The sequence below is a fragment of the Megalobrama amblycephala genome, linkage group LG9, assembly GCF_018812025.1.
Source record: "Megalobrama amblycephala isolate DHTTF-2021 linkage group LG9, ASM1881202v1, whole genome shotgun sequence".
NCBI lineage: Eukaryota > Metazoa > Chordata > Actinopteri > Cypriniformes > Xenocyprididae > Megalobrama > Megalobrama amblycephala.
Window position 1 is genome coordinate 16,863,894 of NC_063052.1, and position 18,018 is coordinate 16,881,911.

The 18,018-nt window shown below is 35.6% G+C and overlaps 1 protein-coding gene across 3 annotated transcripts in view; it reads left to right on the forward strand.

The window, feature by feature from the left end:
* The window catches only part of LOC125275172 (solute carrier family 66 member 2), a 53,084-nt gene extending 36,292 nt beyond the window's left edge, over positions 1-16,792 (forward strand). For all 3 annotated transcript variants that reach the window (XM_048201884.1, XM_048201886.1, XM_048201887.1), the window contains one exon: positions 15,441-16,792. In XM_048201884.1, the coding sequence (XP_048057841.1) occupies positions 15,441-15,648 (208 nt within the window). In that variant the 3' untranslated portion in view covers positions 15,649-16,792. The remainder of the gene's footprint in view (positions 1-15,440) is intronic.
* The last annotated feature ends 1,226 nt before the right edge of the window (positions 16,793-18,018 follow it).

The window sequence follows — 18,018 nt, forward strand, 5'->3', positions numbered from 1 at the left end:
TATGTATATATAAAAAAACACAAATTAATGTATATATTTAAGAGAAGTATGTTATGTACAAACTATTTTTATTTATATATATAATATATTATATAAAAATATAAATAAATACATATACTTGTAAATATTTCTCAAATATATACATGAATGTGTTTGTATATATATATATATATATATATATATATATATATATATATATATATATATATATATATATATATATATATATATATATATATATATATATATACACATAATAATTACACACAGTACACTCACATATATTAGGCAAACTCAAACTTTTATTTTGTATGCGATTAATCGCGATTAATCGTTTTTCAGCCCTAAAATGAACCTATTAACTTTTTCCACGCCAGTGTTTTATTTTTAAGTTGCCAAAAGTTGTCCAAGACCTCGTCCAGATCGGATTCAGAGCAAATGATCAAAACATAAATAGAGTAGATCGAGTCCATCAACATCCCCAAAGTTTGCAGAGTCGCATACTCATTTGTGGGTTTCAGCATTTTTTTTCTCTACTAAAACATTAGGCAGTTTTGATTTATATGATCATGTTAGCTTACTTGTGCAAAAGCAGTATTGCACCTTTTGGTTTATGCAGATCTTTTTCTTGTTTTTGGATCCGGAGATGTTGTATTATTTCAGAAGAAGTAACAGCGCCCCCTACCATATTACAGTGAAAACATGGATTGCTGGAATAACTTGTCAATAGCGTTTTGTCAAAAATGACAGAAAATCTCGTCAGTGGCAGGCAAAGAGTCAAAGGGTTAGTTCTCCCAAAAACGAAAATTCTGTCATTAATTACTAACCCTCATGTTCGTTCCAAAACTGTAACCGCGCGTTTACGAGCACCACGACACATGCGCACAAAATTGGGGATTAATATTTTGTAAATAAAGTGGTAAATTCTGTTTTTTTTTGCACAAACAAAGCACTCGTGTCGCTTCATAAAATTGTGGTTAACTCCCTCGGGTCGGTGGTCACGCCGGCGTGATCACCGCCTTTTTTCTAACCAGTGTGAAAGAGACTCAAAATACTCTGTCAATGTTGCACATACAATTAAGAGCTATACACCATTTTAATCTGTGGAATATCTTCTTTTATTTGTGTACACTCCCTCTGAACGAACTCCAATCTGATAGTTCTCAGAAAATGAACTGTAACTTAGTGAATACTAATCACAAAAAAATTAGACTTGTGTCTAAAAAAACATTGAAATATCAGGTTTTAAATCGTGTAAGTCAAATTGAAAACAAATATTCTGTGTTTATGTCATCTGTATGAAAAGAGAGCCATGTCAGAAGTCCATGATTCAGCTCATTATCCGCTAATGCGGCCACACCCACGGAGGGAGCGCTATTCAGACGCAAATTCAGTCAATACATGCATACATCGTCTCAATCGTGTATTTATTGTCTTGAAAAGTGTTTTGAATAGCCATAGTTAGCGATCTATGGCCTCTGTTAGTTCGGTTAGTTCCTGGATTGCCTATTCTTCTCTAGCAGGCATTTGTGGACAAAAGGGGCAGAGCGCCCTCTGGCTGCAAGTATGAATTGAAAACACAGTATCCAGCGCTCATAGTAATGACAATAAATATTGAATGTTACTCCTCTGTATAGAAAATTGACAAACATATGAGAATCCATCAATATTTCTCCAAATGTGCATGCTTTTAAGCTAAAAGCCTATATGAAATGCCATAGAGGTAACATAACTGTTCAGACACTTTGCATCACAGAAATACATTATATTTTAAAGAATATAATAGAATACCATTATTTTAAATTGTAATAATATTTCACAGTATTGCTGTTTTTTCTGTATGTTTGATTTACACCATGATGAGATTTGAGACATGAGGGTTTTTTCACAGCCTATCTGACTGAAAGAGCTCATTATTTATGCAGGTCATTAGAGCTCTTTATGCGATTCTTTTGTCTTCTCAGGTGAGAATCACCCATTATTCATGATTAATCACGGCTCCACGCATACTGTGTTTCTCGACCAAAGAAACACAGAAAATTTAAATCTCTCTATTGTTTTATATGAACAAGCAGGCAGCATAATTTTTACCTCATTTTGAAGCAAAAACTCTAGTCTACAAGCTCAAATACCCAGAAGTCTTGTGAACAAAGATTTAATATATATTTTTTGGCTTTATTTCAGTGACTTAAGTTTTTTTGTTTTTTCAATAACCACGCATAAACGTTATTCCTTCAAAAACACAAACATGTACATACATGTTCCTCACATATTATGGTAGCCTAGTTTGTGCTGAATACAGTGTAATGACACTTTTTCCATTAATATGTTTATGAACAACTGAAAAAAGCACAAATGTCAGGGCATGTCAAAACTTCTCCAGGGTCCCAAAAATCCTCAGATCCCTGGGGGTTAAACCAGTGGAGTCACATGGTTTACTTTTAATGATGCCTTTACTACCTTTCTGGGGCTTGAACGTGGTAGTTGCGTAGGCTCTCAATAGAGGGACAGAAATCTCTCAGATTTCATTAAAAAGACCTTCATTTGTTTTCCGAAGATGAACGAATGTTTTATGGGTTTGGAATGACATGTGGGTGAGTAAATTGACAGAATTTTCCTTTTTGGGTGAACTAACCCTGTAATGACTTACTTATAGTGGCTATTGGTACAAACCAGTGTATATACAGCAAAGCATTGTTACTCGTTTCATATACAAATCTAATTTTTACATGCTCAAAAAAAAATTTTTTTTAATCAATTTTAAGTCAAAATGTCATAACTGGATCTTCTGGTGATCTGCCTCCATCCAATCAACAACTGATGCATAAAGCCAAATCCCACCCCACATTTTTTTTTTTTTTTTTTGGATAATACTTCACACTTAGATGTATGTCACAATACAAAATAAAATATCTGTCGCTACTTCCATTTTATTGTGGTTTTAAATCTAAGGCTCAAAGAGGGTGGAAATGAAACAAATAATTAAAAAAAATAGTAACAACCTTGACTAACACTATTAGTGGACCTCAGAAGGAAAGAGATAAGTCAGTTAAAAAATTATGATATGACCACTTTAACATTTTAACTTTCACTCCATCTCGCTCCAGTGAGTGAGTACAAAAGCCTCCACTGCTCTAGTGCTTGAACAGAGGAACATGGGAAGTGATATGTGGCGCACAGTCACTCCTTGATGTCTGCTAGTCAGACTTCCTGCTCAACTGGTTTATGAAACACTGTTGCTAAGCTACAGGAATCCGATATACAGTAGATACCTTATACATTAACTGGATTAGTGGATTTTTTATTTTATTTTTTATGTTTTATTTTGCTGTATAAATTGTATGACCACAAATTAAACAAAGCAAATTAAGTAATAAAACAAGTCACAGTGGCAGAAAGTGTACTCAAAATAAATGAATCAGACAAAAATAGTAATCAGGTAATTTTTCATTGTGACTGTTAGATTGTATAAGATGCATTGTATGTGTTTGAGAGGCGTATTATCTTGCATAACCTTTTGAGAGATTCAGTGTGTGTGCTGTAAAGACACGTCCTGTCAGTGTGACTTAGTGTGTTTGGTAGCGTCTCACACTGTGAGATGCCATCCTGTGCTCTGTTTTTCACTGTGTGTGTGTGTGTGTGTGTGTCCATTCACCCGCACTGATTTGATGGCACAGGCGGGGAGCTGCCGCTGGCATCATGCCAGCCTGACAAGATAAGGGTTGCTGCCTTCTGTGTTGCTGTATATATGTGTGTGTGTGTGTGTGTGTGTGTGTGTGTGTGTGTGTGTGTCTATTTAAACATCTGCAAACCTGCCGATAGAGCCTGTATTGCTGTCTATGTATGTATCTGTGTGTATGCAAACAGTTATTTGTATATGCTTATGTTTATGTATTTTTAAATTTGAAGTTTGCTGCTTTGTGCGTGAGTGTGGCTGTGTTTTAGAAAGAGGGATAAAAACAGAGAAAGGAAAAGAAAACTGTATATAAATATATACACAATTGTTCAAAAGTTTGGAAAAGTCTTTGAAAGAAGTCTTTTTCTGTTCACCATTTATTATCAAAAATACAGTAATATTGTGAAATATTATTCCAATTTAAAATAAGTTTTCTGTTTGAATATATATTTAAAATGCAATTTATTTCTTTGATGGCAAAGCTGAATTATCAGTCATTACTCCAGTCTTTAGTGTCACATGATCCTTTAGAAATCATTCTAATCTGCTGATTTCCTGCTCAAGAAACATTTTTTATTATTATAAAAGTCGAAAATGTTACACAAAAAATTAATGGAAACGTGATAAATTTTTTTCCAGGATTCTTTGATAAATAGAAAGTTCAAAAGAACAGCATTTTTAAAAATAAAAATCTTTATGACATTTATAAATGTCTTTAATGTCACTTTTGACACTGTTTTGACACTTACTGTCACTTTTTTAAATCCTGTTTGGATTTACTGGGATCTACTTGTTGTATTGTCTTGTCAGTGTTTTTTTTTTTTTGCTTATTATGGGACTACTAACCAAATAAATGTCTCACAGACGCAACAAAATGTGCACAATCAAATGAATAAAAATGAAGCAATTTTAATATTATTCAAAACGCATACTCAGCGACTGATGTCATGGAATAGTTTGAATAGTGAACTATTTGTTCATATAGAGCTGTGCATATAGTACAGTTTGAACGTTCATGTTTACCTTCAAGTTATTTTCAAGATATCCATTGTCGCTGTCATTATATTAGTCTCAGAAAAATGAGATTTAAACTCAAATGAAACAATTTTAATATTGTATAAAAATAAGTAGTACCTGAGATAATCATTGAGCTGTCAGCCACAACATCCCAGAAACCATTGCAAAAATAGAATCCACTGTCGCTCGTCACATATCAACACTGCGGCTGGTTAGGATACAGAAAGAAAACTCAAATCCTATCCACTTTGTGTAAGGATTAGTCTGAAAATTATATTTTAATATACATATTAGATTTATCTAAAAAGTAAAAACATATATTGAGAGATGTATAGATATGGCAGTAAATTTTAGAATGAAGCATGTATGCACAGTAATATGTAAGTGGTAATGAGCTACTGCAATGAACAGTTTTACAGATTTGCCTTTGCATCGTTGAGACCTTCAGAAACTTCCATCTGACTTAAGGACAACTTTTATTGCACTCTTGTGCTGCTTTATCTTGTTTACGTTCCCTGAATGTCACATTGATTGTACCTAGAGTAATTTATGTTACTTGCACTGTATGGGAAACGGTCATATCAGATTCAGATCTGTGCAGTGTTCTGTGCAGGCCCACCACAATCACAGATGATTCATCTCCTGGAGACAGCCCTGTATTACAAGACTAAAAATTGAATTAGGTTTTTTTTGTTTTATTTTATTTTATTTATTTATTTTTTTTTTTTTGCTGCACTGAACAAAACAAATGGTAGAACTTTCCATCTTATTCCCAGTCTTGTTTTTTTCCTTTTTTGCTATTCACTAATTGTTCAGCCATTTATTCATTTATTTATTTATTTATTTTGGTTTTGTTTTGCTTTTGCTTTTGTTCAGTTTTGTATTGTTTTGTTGAAAGACTGTGGAAGAAAACAACTGTTTTAGGAATTTAAAAAGTTTTATTTATTTGTTTGTTTTTAGCTATTCCACCATTGTTATTTGTTTTTTGTTTTTGTTTTGTGTTTTGGTTTTGTGTTTTTTGTTTTTGTTTGGTGTTTTTTGTTTTGTTTTTTGTTTTGTTTATCTGCCATTGTTAGTTTTTGTTTCTGTTTAGCTGTTCGGCCACTTTTACTCGCTTCATAGTGAGTTGTTTGACTGGTAACTGTTGCTGTGAATGAACCTCTGGCCTCATGTGACTCTGTTTTGCTGTCCATCAGTCGAATGTTAATGAATCGCAATGGGAGGGAAATTGGTGACCCCCACAGCCAAGTTCATTGCCAGAGTCCTGTTAGTTGGAGTTTGAGAACCCTCAGTGCCTTATTTAGTCATCTGAACTATCTCGCGGCTGCCCTGCAGTCGTACCCAACTCTTATTTTATAAATGTGTTTACTGAGCAGCAAGCTGGTTCGTATCCACGGGCTGCAAACAAACCATTCGTTAATTTGTGCGTTCCTATAGATTTGAGCCTTTAGTCAGGTGCTGGGTGAATTGAACGCTCCCACAAAAGGAAGTTGCCCTCTGTGCTTCTGTCAGGCGAAGCTGTGCAGGACAGCAGTATTTCACAGCGGTGTGTTTGTGTTGACTGCTTTATGCTGAACACCCTGTTTTTCAGGCTGCTGGTGGCGTGTTTATTCCGACATCCAAGTCGTCCTCTCAGCTAGAGACGCTCAGGCAGGACTTTTGATCACCTTCTGTTGTGTATACACATAACACAAAGTATATTTAAAAATGTATTGTTTTTACCGTTCTTATTTTACTTAACTTCACTTTATATATTTATTCATCTGTTTTTATATTTTTTTTATTTGAAACTTTTTGTTGAAATGAATTGAAATATTGCCCATGAGTAAAACATTAGCAGAAGATGGAAGGCTAGCAGTCAAAACATCAGAAACATGTGATTTACATTCAGAAAATATGGGGATATATGTTTTATCGCAGAATTATTTTAGAATTCAGTTACATTTCTTCTGAGTTTTGATGCAGTTTGAGAAATATAGAATTTGATTTGCTTGTGTGTGTGTGATGAGTAAAGAGCACTGCAGAAATCCACCTCAGTCCAGTGCCTTTATATAGACATGCACACACATTCTGCTATGAGTGTCATCCACATAAATTGCTAAGCTCAATAATTACACAGGAACTGAATAAAAAATATCTAATCAAAATTACAATTTAAATATATTTTAATATCCACAAAATCTTAGTTTCTCAAAATGTTTAACAGAAATAAGTAACAAAAACCATCCTATTCAGTTTACAGAATATTAATATTTATCTTTCATGTCCTCATCTCAGCTGTCTCTTGGATGTTAATGTGTGGGTGTTAGTGTGGCATTACCAGCCTCATGTTTCTCTAGAGTCGGTCTGTGAAAATAAGCTACCAATCGTTGTTTGTAGTGGCAACCAACATAGTGTTGCAGTGCTGCTATACTTATTTGTTTTTGATTTTGTGTTAGTTCTTGCTCTCTGGTAACTGTTGCTGGAGACTGGCTTTGTGTCTCAAAGTGAGGATGAAAAGAGGAATTTGTTTATACTCTATCATGGAACCCATGGCAACCGTCAGCCTCGTTGAGTCCTGATGGTTTCCATGGCAGCTGTTAAGATTGATCACTGGTCCCTTTTTTTTATTTTACCACATTTATGGGGGTTAGCTCACCCTCATGTCGTTCCAAACCCGTAAGACCTTCGTTCATCTTCGGAACACAAATTAAGATATTTTTCATAAAATCTGTGAGCTTTCTAACCTCTGATAGACTGCAATGTTAATACTACTTTCAAGGCCCAGAAAGGTAGTAAAGACATCATTAAAATAGTCCATGTGACTACAGTTGTTCAACCTCAATGTTATGAAGCGATGAAAATACTTATTGTGTGCCAAAAACAAACAAAAATAACTTTATTCAACAATTTCTTCTCTTCCACGTCAGTCTCCTTACGCTGTTCATGTAGAAAGAGAAATAGTTGAATACAGTTATTTTTGTTTGGGTTTTTTACACAAAAAATTTATTCTCGTCCCTTCATAACATTAAGTTTTAACAACTGTTGTCACATGGACCATTTTAACAATTTGTGTTCCAAAGATGAACGAAGGTCTTACGGGTTTGGAGCGACTTGAGGGTGAGTAATTAATGACATAAATTTCATTTATGGGTGAACTAACCCTTTAAGTTGTTTTCATTATGATAATGACCAGCTGATTGTACATTTATTACACTTCCTTCCTAAATTAATTAATACATATACAGTGCATGAAATTGCTATTATTTGTAATTGCATTGCAATTAAATATTACGTTTTTATTGCATAAAGCAATTTTTTCTTTTAGTATTTCCATCTTGATAGAGACTTTAACTCTTTCCATGCCAGCGTTTTTGATCATTTTCTCAAAAAATATCATGGCCCCCAAAATATGAATACCATGCAATATATCAAAAGAAAGAACAGAACTTCTGCTTTTAAACAAACAAACAAAATAAAAAACTGTTTTATTCTAGCTGTGTGCATTCAATTTTTTTAATCAAAAATCGAATGTGGTTAAGTTTCATAAAAAAAAAAAGCAACATTTTGAGCAAAAAGCTGAAAGAAAGTTTTTTTTTTCCCCCAAAGTCTACAATGTGCATAAGCAATGCTTTTATCACTTGTTTCTGCTCCTTTTAAGGAAATTAATAGCGCCCTCTACCGTATAACGGTAAAAACATGGAAAGCCTGAAAATTCTGTCAGTTCACCCTTTGCCCCGAGTTTGATTGACAGGCGATCTGACCAATCATGGCGCTAAATCTGCCATTTTGTCTGATAAATGAACCAGACAGGAGAGTTAATAAATTAACGTCGGTGGACTTGAAGACTAACGTTAGAGCATTAGAGCGGCGTTAGAACGCCGTGGCTTGTCGGACAAAGCAACAGTAACTAAGGAGGGGCGGGTCTTTGCGAAGAGTCAATTGCGAGGAAAGAGTTAATGGAAGTGGACAAGCTTATTGCAGTGCATTATGGGATTGTTTACAGTTGTCTAGACAGTTGTTGAGGCCTGCATCTATGGTGCAGCAAAAGCTGTCTGAACAAGCAGCTCACAGGCAGTAGGCATGTTTGGGAAACATGTTGGGAAACAATCTTTATTTTATGCCAGTGGTTTGTTCTCGCTAGTGGGGAAACTTCTATATTTTACCTTTCAGCTTTAATGTAACTGATCATGACCCTGTCCTCATCATAGCTCACACTCATTAAACTCTGCCGTTATGTGGAGTGTGGAGTGGTTTATTGCTCTGTCACAGGGGCTGATCGGTGTGGCCCTGCGGCACTGAGAGCGCTCTTTCATCTCTTTAGGACGTGCTGCTCTAATAAGCTTTCAGAGTGGCCCTTTTATCAGATGCCATGGATCAGGCCGCCTCTCAGCTTTGCTTTCAGTGTAACACTGAGCAAAACAAAGAACAGAAAACAGTGTTTACCTCAGCTTTCTTCCCGCACCCCCACTTGACTCAGTTTCTTTTGGGCAAGAAAAGATTTGTCTGTCTTCGTATTCTCTGTTTTCTTTTCTCTAGCTTTGGTTTGTTCTTTACACCCAGTTGTTTAGTCTACTCATGCTTTTGAGACGGTCGCTCGAAAGATGCACCAGAATAATCTATATCAATGTGTTCCCATAACAACATGTCCAATATCTACAACTCACTTTCCACAAAATCAATCCTCACTGAGTGTTTGCATTCAATTCAATTTCAGTGTTTAAACTCCACTAGGTTTCAGTGAGTTTAGGTGAAAGGGGAAATTTTAAAATGTTTTTGAAAGTAGCCTCACAAAGTAATATTGTGAAATATAATTCCAATTTAATATAATTGTTTTCTATTTGAATGTATCTTAAAATGTAATTTTTTATTCCTGTGATGGCAAAGTGGACTTTTCAGCAGACTTTACTCATTATTCTTCAGTGTCACATGATCCTTCAGAAATCATTCTAATATGCTGATTCACTGTTTAAGAAATAATTATTATTGAAAACAGTTGTGCTATTTTATATTTTTGTGGAAACAATGATACATTGTTTTTCAGAATTCTTTGATGAATGTTCAAAAGAACAGCATTGATTTGATTAGTGTGATGTACAGTATCTCACAGAATTGAGTACACCCCTCACATTTTTGTAAATATTTTATTTTAACTTTTCATGTGACAACACTGAAGAAATGACACTTTGCTACAATGTAAATTAGTGAGTGTACAGCTTGTATAACAGTGTAAATTTTCTGTCCCCTCAAAAGTGAACTCAACACACATCCATTAATATCTAAACCGCTGGCCACAAAAGTGAGTACACCCCTAAGTGAAAATGTCCAAATTGGGCCCAATGTGTCAATATTTTGTTTGGCCACCATTATTTTCCTGCACTGCCTTAACCCTCTTGGGCATGGAGTTCACCAGAGCTTCACAGGTTGCCACTGGAGTCCTCTTCCACTCCTCCATGACGACATCACGATGCTGGTGGATATTAGAGACCTTGCGCTCCTCCACCTTCCGTTTGAGGATGCCCCACAGATGCTTAATAGGGTTTAGGTACCCTCAGCTTCTTTAGCAAGGCAGTGGTCATCTTGGAGGTGTGTTTGGGGTCGTTATCATGTTGGAATACTGCCCTGCAGCCCACTCTCCGCAGGGGGGGGATCATGCTCTGCTTCAGTATGTCACAGTACATGTTGGCATTCATGGTTCCCTCAATGAACTGTAGCTCCCCAGTGCCGGCAGCACTTATGCAGCCCCAGACCATGACACTCCCACCACCATGCTTGACTGTAGGCAAGACACACTTGTCTTTGTACTCCTCACCTGGTGGACACCATCTGAACCAAATAAGTTTATCTTGGTCTCATCAGACCACAGGACATGGTTCCAGTAATCCATGTCCTTAGTCTGCTTGTCTTCAGCAAACTGTTTGCGGGGTTTCTTGTGCATTATCTTTAGAAGAGGCTTCCTTCTGCGACGACAGCCATGCAGACCAATTTGATGCAGTGTGCGACATATGATCTGAGCACTGACAGGCTGACCTGTCTATTTCCCAAACGCAACCTCTGGATATGACGCTGAGCACGTGCAATCAACTTCTTTGGTCGACCATGGCGAGGCCTATTCTGAGTGGAACCTGTCCTGTTAAACCACTGTATGGTCTTGGCCACCGTGCTGCAGCTCAGTTTCAGGGTCTTGGCAATCTTTTTATAGTCTACGCCATCTTTATGTAGAGCAACAATTCGTTTTTTTTTTTTTTTTCCTCAGAGAGTTCTTTGCCATGAGGTGCCATGTTGAACTTCCAGTGACCAGTATGAGAGAGTGAGAGCGATAACACCAAATTTAACACACCTGCTCCCCATTCACACCTGAGACCTTGTAACACTAACGAGTCACATGACACCGGGGAGAGAAAATGGCTAATTGGGCCCAATTTGGACATTTTTACTGTGTACTCACTTTTGAGGCCAGCGGTTTAGACATTAATGGATGTGTGTTGAGTTATTTTGAGGGGACAGCAAATTTGCACTGTTATACAAGCTGTACACTCACTACTTTACATTGTAGCATTGTTCTTCAGTGTTGTCACATGAAAAGATATACTCACTTCTGTGAGATACTGTAATGTCTTTACTGTCACTTTTGATCTAGTATGTGTCCTTGCTGAATAAAGGTGTTAATTGCCAAGTGAATTTGCAAATTAAGGTGACTTCCTGCATCAACATCTGTTGTTAGCCACAGAGCAGACCAATATTCCAGTGAACAAAAAACCTCTGTCTCTAAACTCAACACCATCCCTAAGCCTGCATCTAATCTTGACCTGCAAACTTTGACCCTGTACCTGAAAAAATCTGATTATTTAATAGGAATATTGTTTCAGTAACACATCCAACTTGGCCAAATCAGTCACTCGTGGTAACAGCATCAGTATAATAGTGTGTGTTGACTTTATGTTCCTTTAAATCTGTTTTACTGCAGCATAACCTGATAATTTTATGTCTATTTATGATTCACAATGTTGGGGAAAGTTACTTTTAAAAGTAATGCATTACAATATTGCGTTACTCCCTAAAAAAGTAACTAACTTCATTACTTTTTATGGAAAATAATGCGTTATATTACTTTTGCGTTACTTTTTCTCACCTGGGCTTGTTTGTTTGTGTTTTAATAACAGCAAAAAAGTTCTATGTTTGGCAAATGTAAAGGCCCTTTCACACTAAAAGTGAAATGAATAATCTTCCGGCTTTCCACAAATGTGATGTTTTTCTAAAGTCATTTTTCCTTAGTATGGTTGAATTAAATCATTGAAGGTCAGCAGCAAAGACATTGGTTAATAAAGTGAGATTAAATACATAAAGTATATACAAAAACCGTCATGTTTACACACTGTGCCTCTGCACTTTCTCTCGATTTCTCTCAGCATGGGAACAAAAGAGCTGTCAGGCAATACATGGGAAAACAAAGTATCTTGTATTACTTATTTGAAAAAGTAACTCAGATATTTTGTTGTAAATTTAAAAGTGTTACTTTACTAGTTACTTGAAAAAAAGTAATCTGATTACATAACTTGGATTACTTGTACTGTGTTACCCCCAAAACTGATGATTCACAGCAAAAGTTCTTTAGTACATAAAATAAGCCAAATCTACAATAAATAATTGGTGTAGTGTGGAAGTAATGTATTTTGGGAAGTCTAAAGAAAAATGCACATCTTGAATAATTTATTTGTTTATTATGAAACAGCGATGGTGGAACAGCTTTATGCAGGTGGAATTACAGCTCTGTAATGCACCAAATACGGCCGCACAAAGGAAGTTTGTTTATTCTCCTGCCTAAAATGTGAGCTGTTTTTTGTGCTAATACAAGGCTTTCTACACTTGAGACATCTTAAAAATCGTTCACCCAACACTGAAAATTATTTACTCTCCCTCATGAATTCCATATGACTTTTTTCTTCAGTGAAACGCAGAAGATGAAGTTTTGAAGAATATCCTACTCACTCTTTTTGCTTTAATTAAAGTTTGTGAGGAGGACTGGGGGTGTCAAGCTCCAAAATGACAAATCACCATAAAAGTAAACCGCATAACTAATCTGCTATATACAGTACCAAGTCTTCTGATGCCATATGATAGCATTGATTTACAATATTTACAGTGATTTAGTTTTTCTTTGGCACAATCATGTGAGACGTAGCAATGTCCGAGTTTTTCCAATGATTCACTCCTTAATGATTCTTTTCTCAAAACCAAATCAGACTGATCTGAATCTCAACCCACAAACTCAGTGATCAAATTTCAGGGAAAAATTCCTTGTGAAAAAGAAGTACAGTTTAAGGCCCCGTTTACACTAGTGCGTTTTTGTTTTAAAACGGTGTTTTAAAATGAAAACGATCTTTGTCTACACTGGCGTTTCCACAGCGTTTCAGAAACGATCTCCGTCTACACTACATGGCCAAAAACGCATGGCACATGACTGTTCATGCACACATTCGCGTACAAGTGTAAACAGTTGCCTCTTGCGCATGTGGGCAGCTGCAGTATTATAAAAAAAAAGCTGAGTTTAACTGCACAATGGCTGCTAAAAATGACAACAAAGCCAGCAAAGATTGCAGTTCAATTTCCATGTTATTGTTTACACGGTCGTCAAGGATATGCAGAGCGAACGTGGGTAGTCACGGCCATCATTTTTTAAAAGTCTCCGTTTTGGTCGGTTTATACTGAAACACAACCCCGGCGTTTTCAAACTAAAATGGGGTCTGCAGTGTTTTCTAAAGTCTCCGTTTTCGAGGTTCGAAAACGCCAGCGTAGTGTAAACAATAGACGTAACCGTAGCAAAACGTTTGCGTTTTAAAGCGAAAACACACTAGTTCACTAAAAGATCTTATTACGGAAATAATATACTTTAAAAGAATATATGTAAGTGTTAACTGAATGTAGTGTTTTCTGACAATTAATTGCAATTAAATTTAAAGTGTATAAAAGTTTAACTTTATATTAAATGCAATAAGTTTTTTAACCATTGAAATATGGTTTACATGAACTGCCAAATGTACTGGCTAGCATCTATGGTAAACTAAAATATACTTTAATGCCATTTTTTTTAGAAACTTGTATAGTCATGTATTTAAATATATTTGCAATTACACATTTGTAATGATGTAGTTGCAATTTATTTAAATGTAATATTGAATAACACACTGCAGTTAAAATTACAATGAAGTATTTTACAAAGTGCACTTTTTAAAAATGTTTTTTACGGTATTTAAAATGGATGCACTTTTATGACTTTTTAGCACACTTAAGTGTCCTTCTGTTTCATTAATATCATCTACAAGTACAATTTCTTAAATGTATACTTTTACAATTAAAATATACTTTACAACTAAGTGCACTTCTTTTTCACAAGGGTTATGAATTAACATTGACCAAAATTTCTGTCTGTTCTTCACACAAAGCAATCGCATACCTTCAGGAGAATATGAATATAGTATACAAGTCAGTCTCCATTAATGGTAATTCGATGGAAAAGAGTGACCAGCACATTCTTCAAAATTTCTCCTTTTGTGCTCTATGAAAGGAAGGTGGTCCTTTAAATCTGAATGTGTGATCTTATGCTTTTTTCCTCTAAAACAAGTGTGAGAAACAAAGCATGGGACCCACAGGTGGAGCAGATGGAGCCAGTCTGTGAGAACACTGTCCAGGCTGTATGTTACTGCTGTCCTTTCCCAACAAATGACATATTATTAAAAACTTTATTCTCTTTTTAAAGGGATAGTTCACCCAAAAATGAAAATTTGATGTTTATCTGCTTACCCCCAGGGCATCCAAGATGTAGGTGACTTTGTTTCTTCAGTAGAACACAAATGATGATTTTTAACTCCAACCGTTGATGTCTGTCAGTCTTACAATGCGAGTGAATGGTCACACAGTTTATAAGAGTCAATAAACATGCATAGACAAATCCAAATTAAACCCTGCGGCTCGTGACGGCACATTGATGTCCTAAGACACGAAACGACTGCGTTCAGCATTCGCTTGGTGATGTCTGATCGCGCTCTGATAACGGAAGTGATGTCTGGCACTCATTGAAGTATATGCGCGAGACATCACTGCCGTTGTCAGAGCATGATCAGACATCACCAAGCGAATGCTGAACGCAGTTGGACATAGTGGTGTATTAGAGGTAAAAAATTATATAAATACTGTTCGTTTTCTCACACAAACCAATCGTTTCGTGTCTTAGGACATCAATGTGCCGTCACGAGCCGCAGAGTTTAATTTAGATTCGTCTGTGCATGTTTATTGACACTTATAGATTGTGTGACCATTCACTCTTATTATTTGACTGACAGACGGCAGCGGTTGGAGTTAAAAATCATCATTTGTGTTCTACTGAAGAAACAAAGTCACCTACATCTTGGATGCCCTGGGGGTAAGCAGATAAATATCAAATTTTCATTTTTGGGTGAACTATCCCTTTAAGCTTTAAGAGAGGTGGTTATGAAGACCAAACCCATATCACTCCAGTGCTGATCTCATGTTCTCTCATTATTGGGACAGATTATGTATTTAGTAGATGTGGCAACCTTCACTATCATTATTGTTCATACTTAACAAACCTCAAACCATTAGCATTAACCTTTGAGCGTAACTCATCCTGCACTTCCCAGTTCTCTCAATTTCAGTGATTTTGATCGATCTGCCTCTCTTTCTCACATCTTCAGACTTTAATAACACTCTCTGACTCTAACTCTCTCTCTCTCACTTCCTGTCCCTCCAGTATTAAGATGGTGTTGATGTGGACCAGTGGAGACACTTTCAAGACAGGCTACTTCCTGTTGACTCAGGCTCCCATGCAGTTCTGGATCTGCGGCCTCCTTCAGGTGTGCGTGGACTTCGCTATTCTCTTCCAAGTGTACTATTACAGCCTCTACCCACAGAAACCCATCTCACACACCACACACACCACCAGCGCCAAGGCCCTATGAAACACCCACATTTATAAAGGAATGTGCTCAAAATCTATATTACAATGTATACGTATGCATAGATACAAGATCTTTGTACAGTCTCCCCAAAAAGTATTTGCATGCTTAAGTTGCACTTAAATGTGTTTGAATGTCATTGCATTAGAATACATAACATCAAACTATGATGCTAAAGCTTTTCTCACAATTAACTTCACTTTTTGTGCTTTATTTTTTGTTAAAATCAATGCCACTTTTTTATATTTTATGCAATGAAATGCATGACGTTCATACAGTAAGTGTTACTTAAGTGTTCGGATTATTTTTGGTGCCACTGTATAACTATACGTAGAACCAACCTTTTACATGCAGTATCATAAAGATAGGCAGTTATATTTACACGTTTACGCTTATGAAAACTTTTGCCTTACAGACTCTCAGATTAACCAGAAATGTATCTGACATCAGATGGATGAATGTACAAAGCTTTAGTTATAAGAGATTAATACAATTAGTGTAGTTTTATTTGGATATGTTTTTACCTCAGTAGCCTGCTGTAGGGTTTCAGGCTGTGAAGGCCAAATGAAGATCACAGAAAGAGCCCTGTTTTGAACCAAAAAAAATAATAATACATTCTCTCCTTTTGGTAGTAGGAGACAATCCTCATACAAATCCATTCACAAATCCACAAGAATTATTTTTGGAGATATGTATAGCAATCCTAAATCATTTGCATGCAGTCATTTTACAGTACTTAGCATGACAAATAAGGAAATACCCAGATATATTTACTAACTTTTGATCCCTTAAAATAACTTTGATAATGTATTTGTGGCATTTTGGGGGTTAATTAAAAAAATTGTATCTGTCTTCAAGGCCAAGTGGTTTAAACATTCGGTCAATCTTCAGCCCTGAACATGACAATACACTGCAAAAAAAAAAGGGGGTATTTTTGTAATTTTCCAGTAAAAATACCTAAAGATCTTTAAAACAAATACTTTTTTAAAGAAAATATATCTTGAATTTTTATTATTTATTTTTTTTAAAACTCATTATTATGTTTTGGCTTATACTTTTATGCTTAAAAAAAAAAGAATAGAATTAATAATACATTTCATTTAAATTTTGTCTTACTGGAAAATTTGACAAATACTTTTTAAGAAAATGTTATTTTGCAGATTAGTACTGGTCAGGGATGTCACATGCCAGTAAACATTTATTGTGTTATGAGTGAGATGCTGCTTATAAATATGTTATATATGTAAACGGGTTGAATTGTTTAATGAGGAATAGTTTAACACAATTGATGGCCTTTTGACATGATATTTTCCACTCTTGCTTTGTACAAATGTCATGACATTATTTTTTATCAAGATTCCTGGGATCACATAAAGATCCCATGAAAGACTGTCTATGTTAAAAACTCTCCCAATTTAGATAAAACTCCCTTTTATTACTATTTATTTCTATTTTCTATCTTATTCTGTCTTTTTTACCTGGTTGATTCTGAGATATCATGTATTTGACTTCAACTTCATTTAAAGTTAGTTCACCCAAAAATGAAAATTCTGTCATTTATTACTCACCCTCATGTCGTTCCACACCCGTAAGACCTTCGTTCATCTTCAGAACACAAATAAAGATATTTTAGTTGAAATCCGATGGCTCAGTGAGGCCTCCATAGGGAGCAATGGCACTTCCTCTCTCAAGATCCATAAAGGTACTAAAAACACATTTAAATCAGTTCATGTGAGTACAGTGGTTCAATATTAATATTATAAAGCGACGAGAATATTTAACGACTTATTTAGTGATGGCCGATTTCAAAACACTGCTTCAGGAAGATTCGGAGCAAAAATGAATCAGTGTATAAAAAATATTCTTGTCACTTTATAATATTAATAGAGAACCACTGTACTCACATGAACCGATTTAAATATGTTTTTAGTACCTTTATGGATCTTGAGAGAGGAAGTGTCATTGCTCCCTATGGAGGCCTCATGGAGCCATCGGATTTCAACTAAAATATCTTAATTTGTGTTCCGAAGATTAACGAAGGTTTTAGGGGTGTGGAACGGCATGAGGGTAAGTAATAAATGACAGAATTTTCATTTTTGGGTGAACTAACCCTTTAAATATATAATGTTTCTCTTTGTGCTGTATTTTGATACTATAGCTGGTTTATATTTTTTTTTTATCTATATTGCCATTATTTTAAACTGTCTTCTGTTTAAGGTTCTTGCCATTGAATGAAAGTAACTGATGTACACTCCGGTTCCCACAGCGGTATATAGGTTTACTCTATCACTCTATACAGTATTGGTAGAATTATTGATTGCCTTTTGGGGGGGTGAGGTGCGGTGTGTGTGTGTGTGTGTGTGTTCAGTGTCT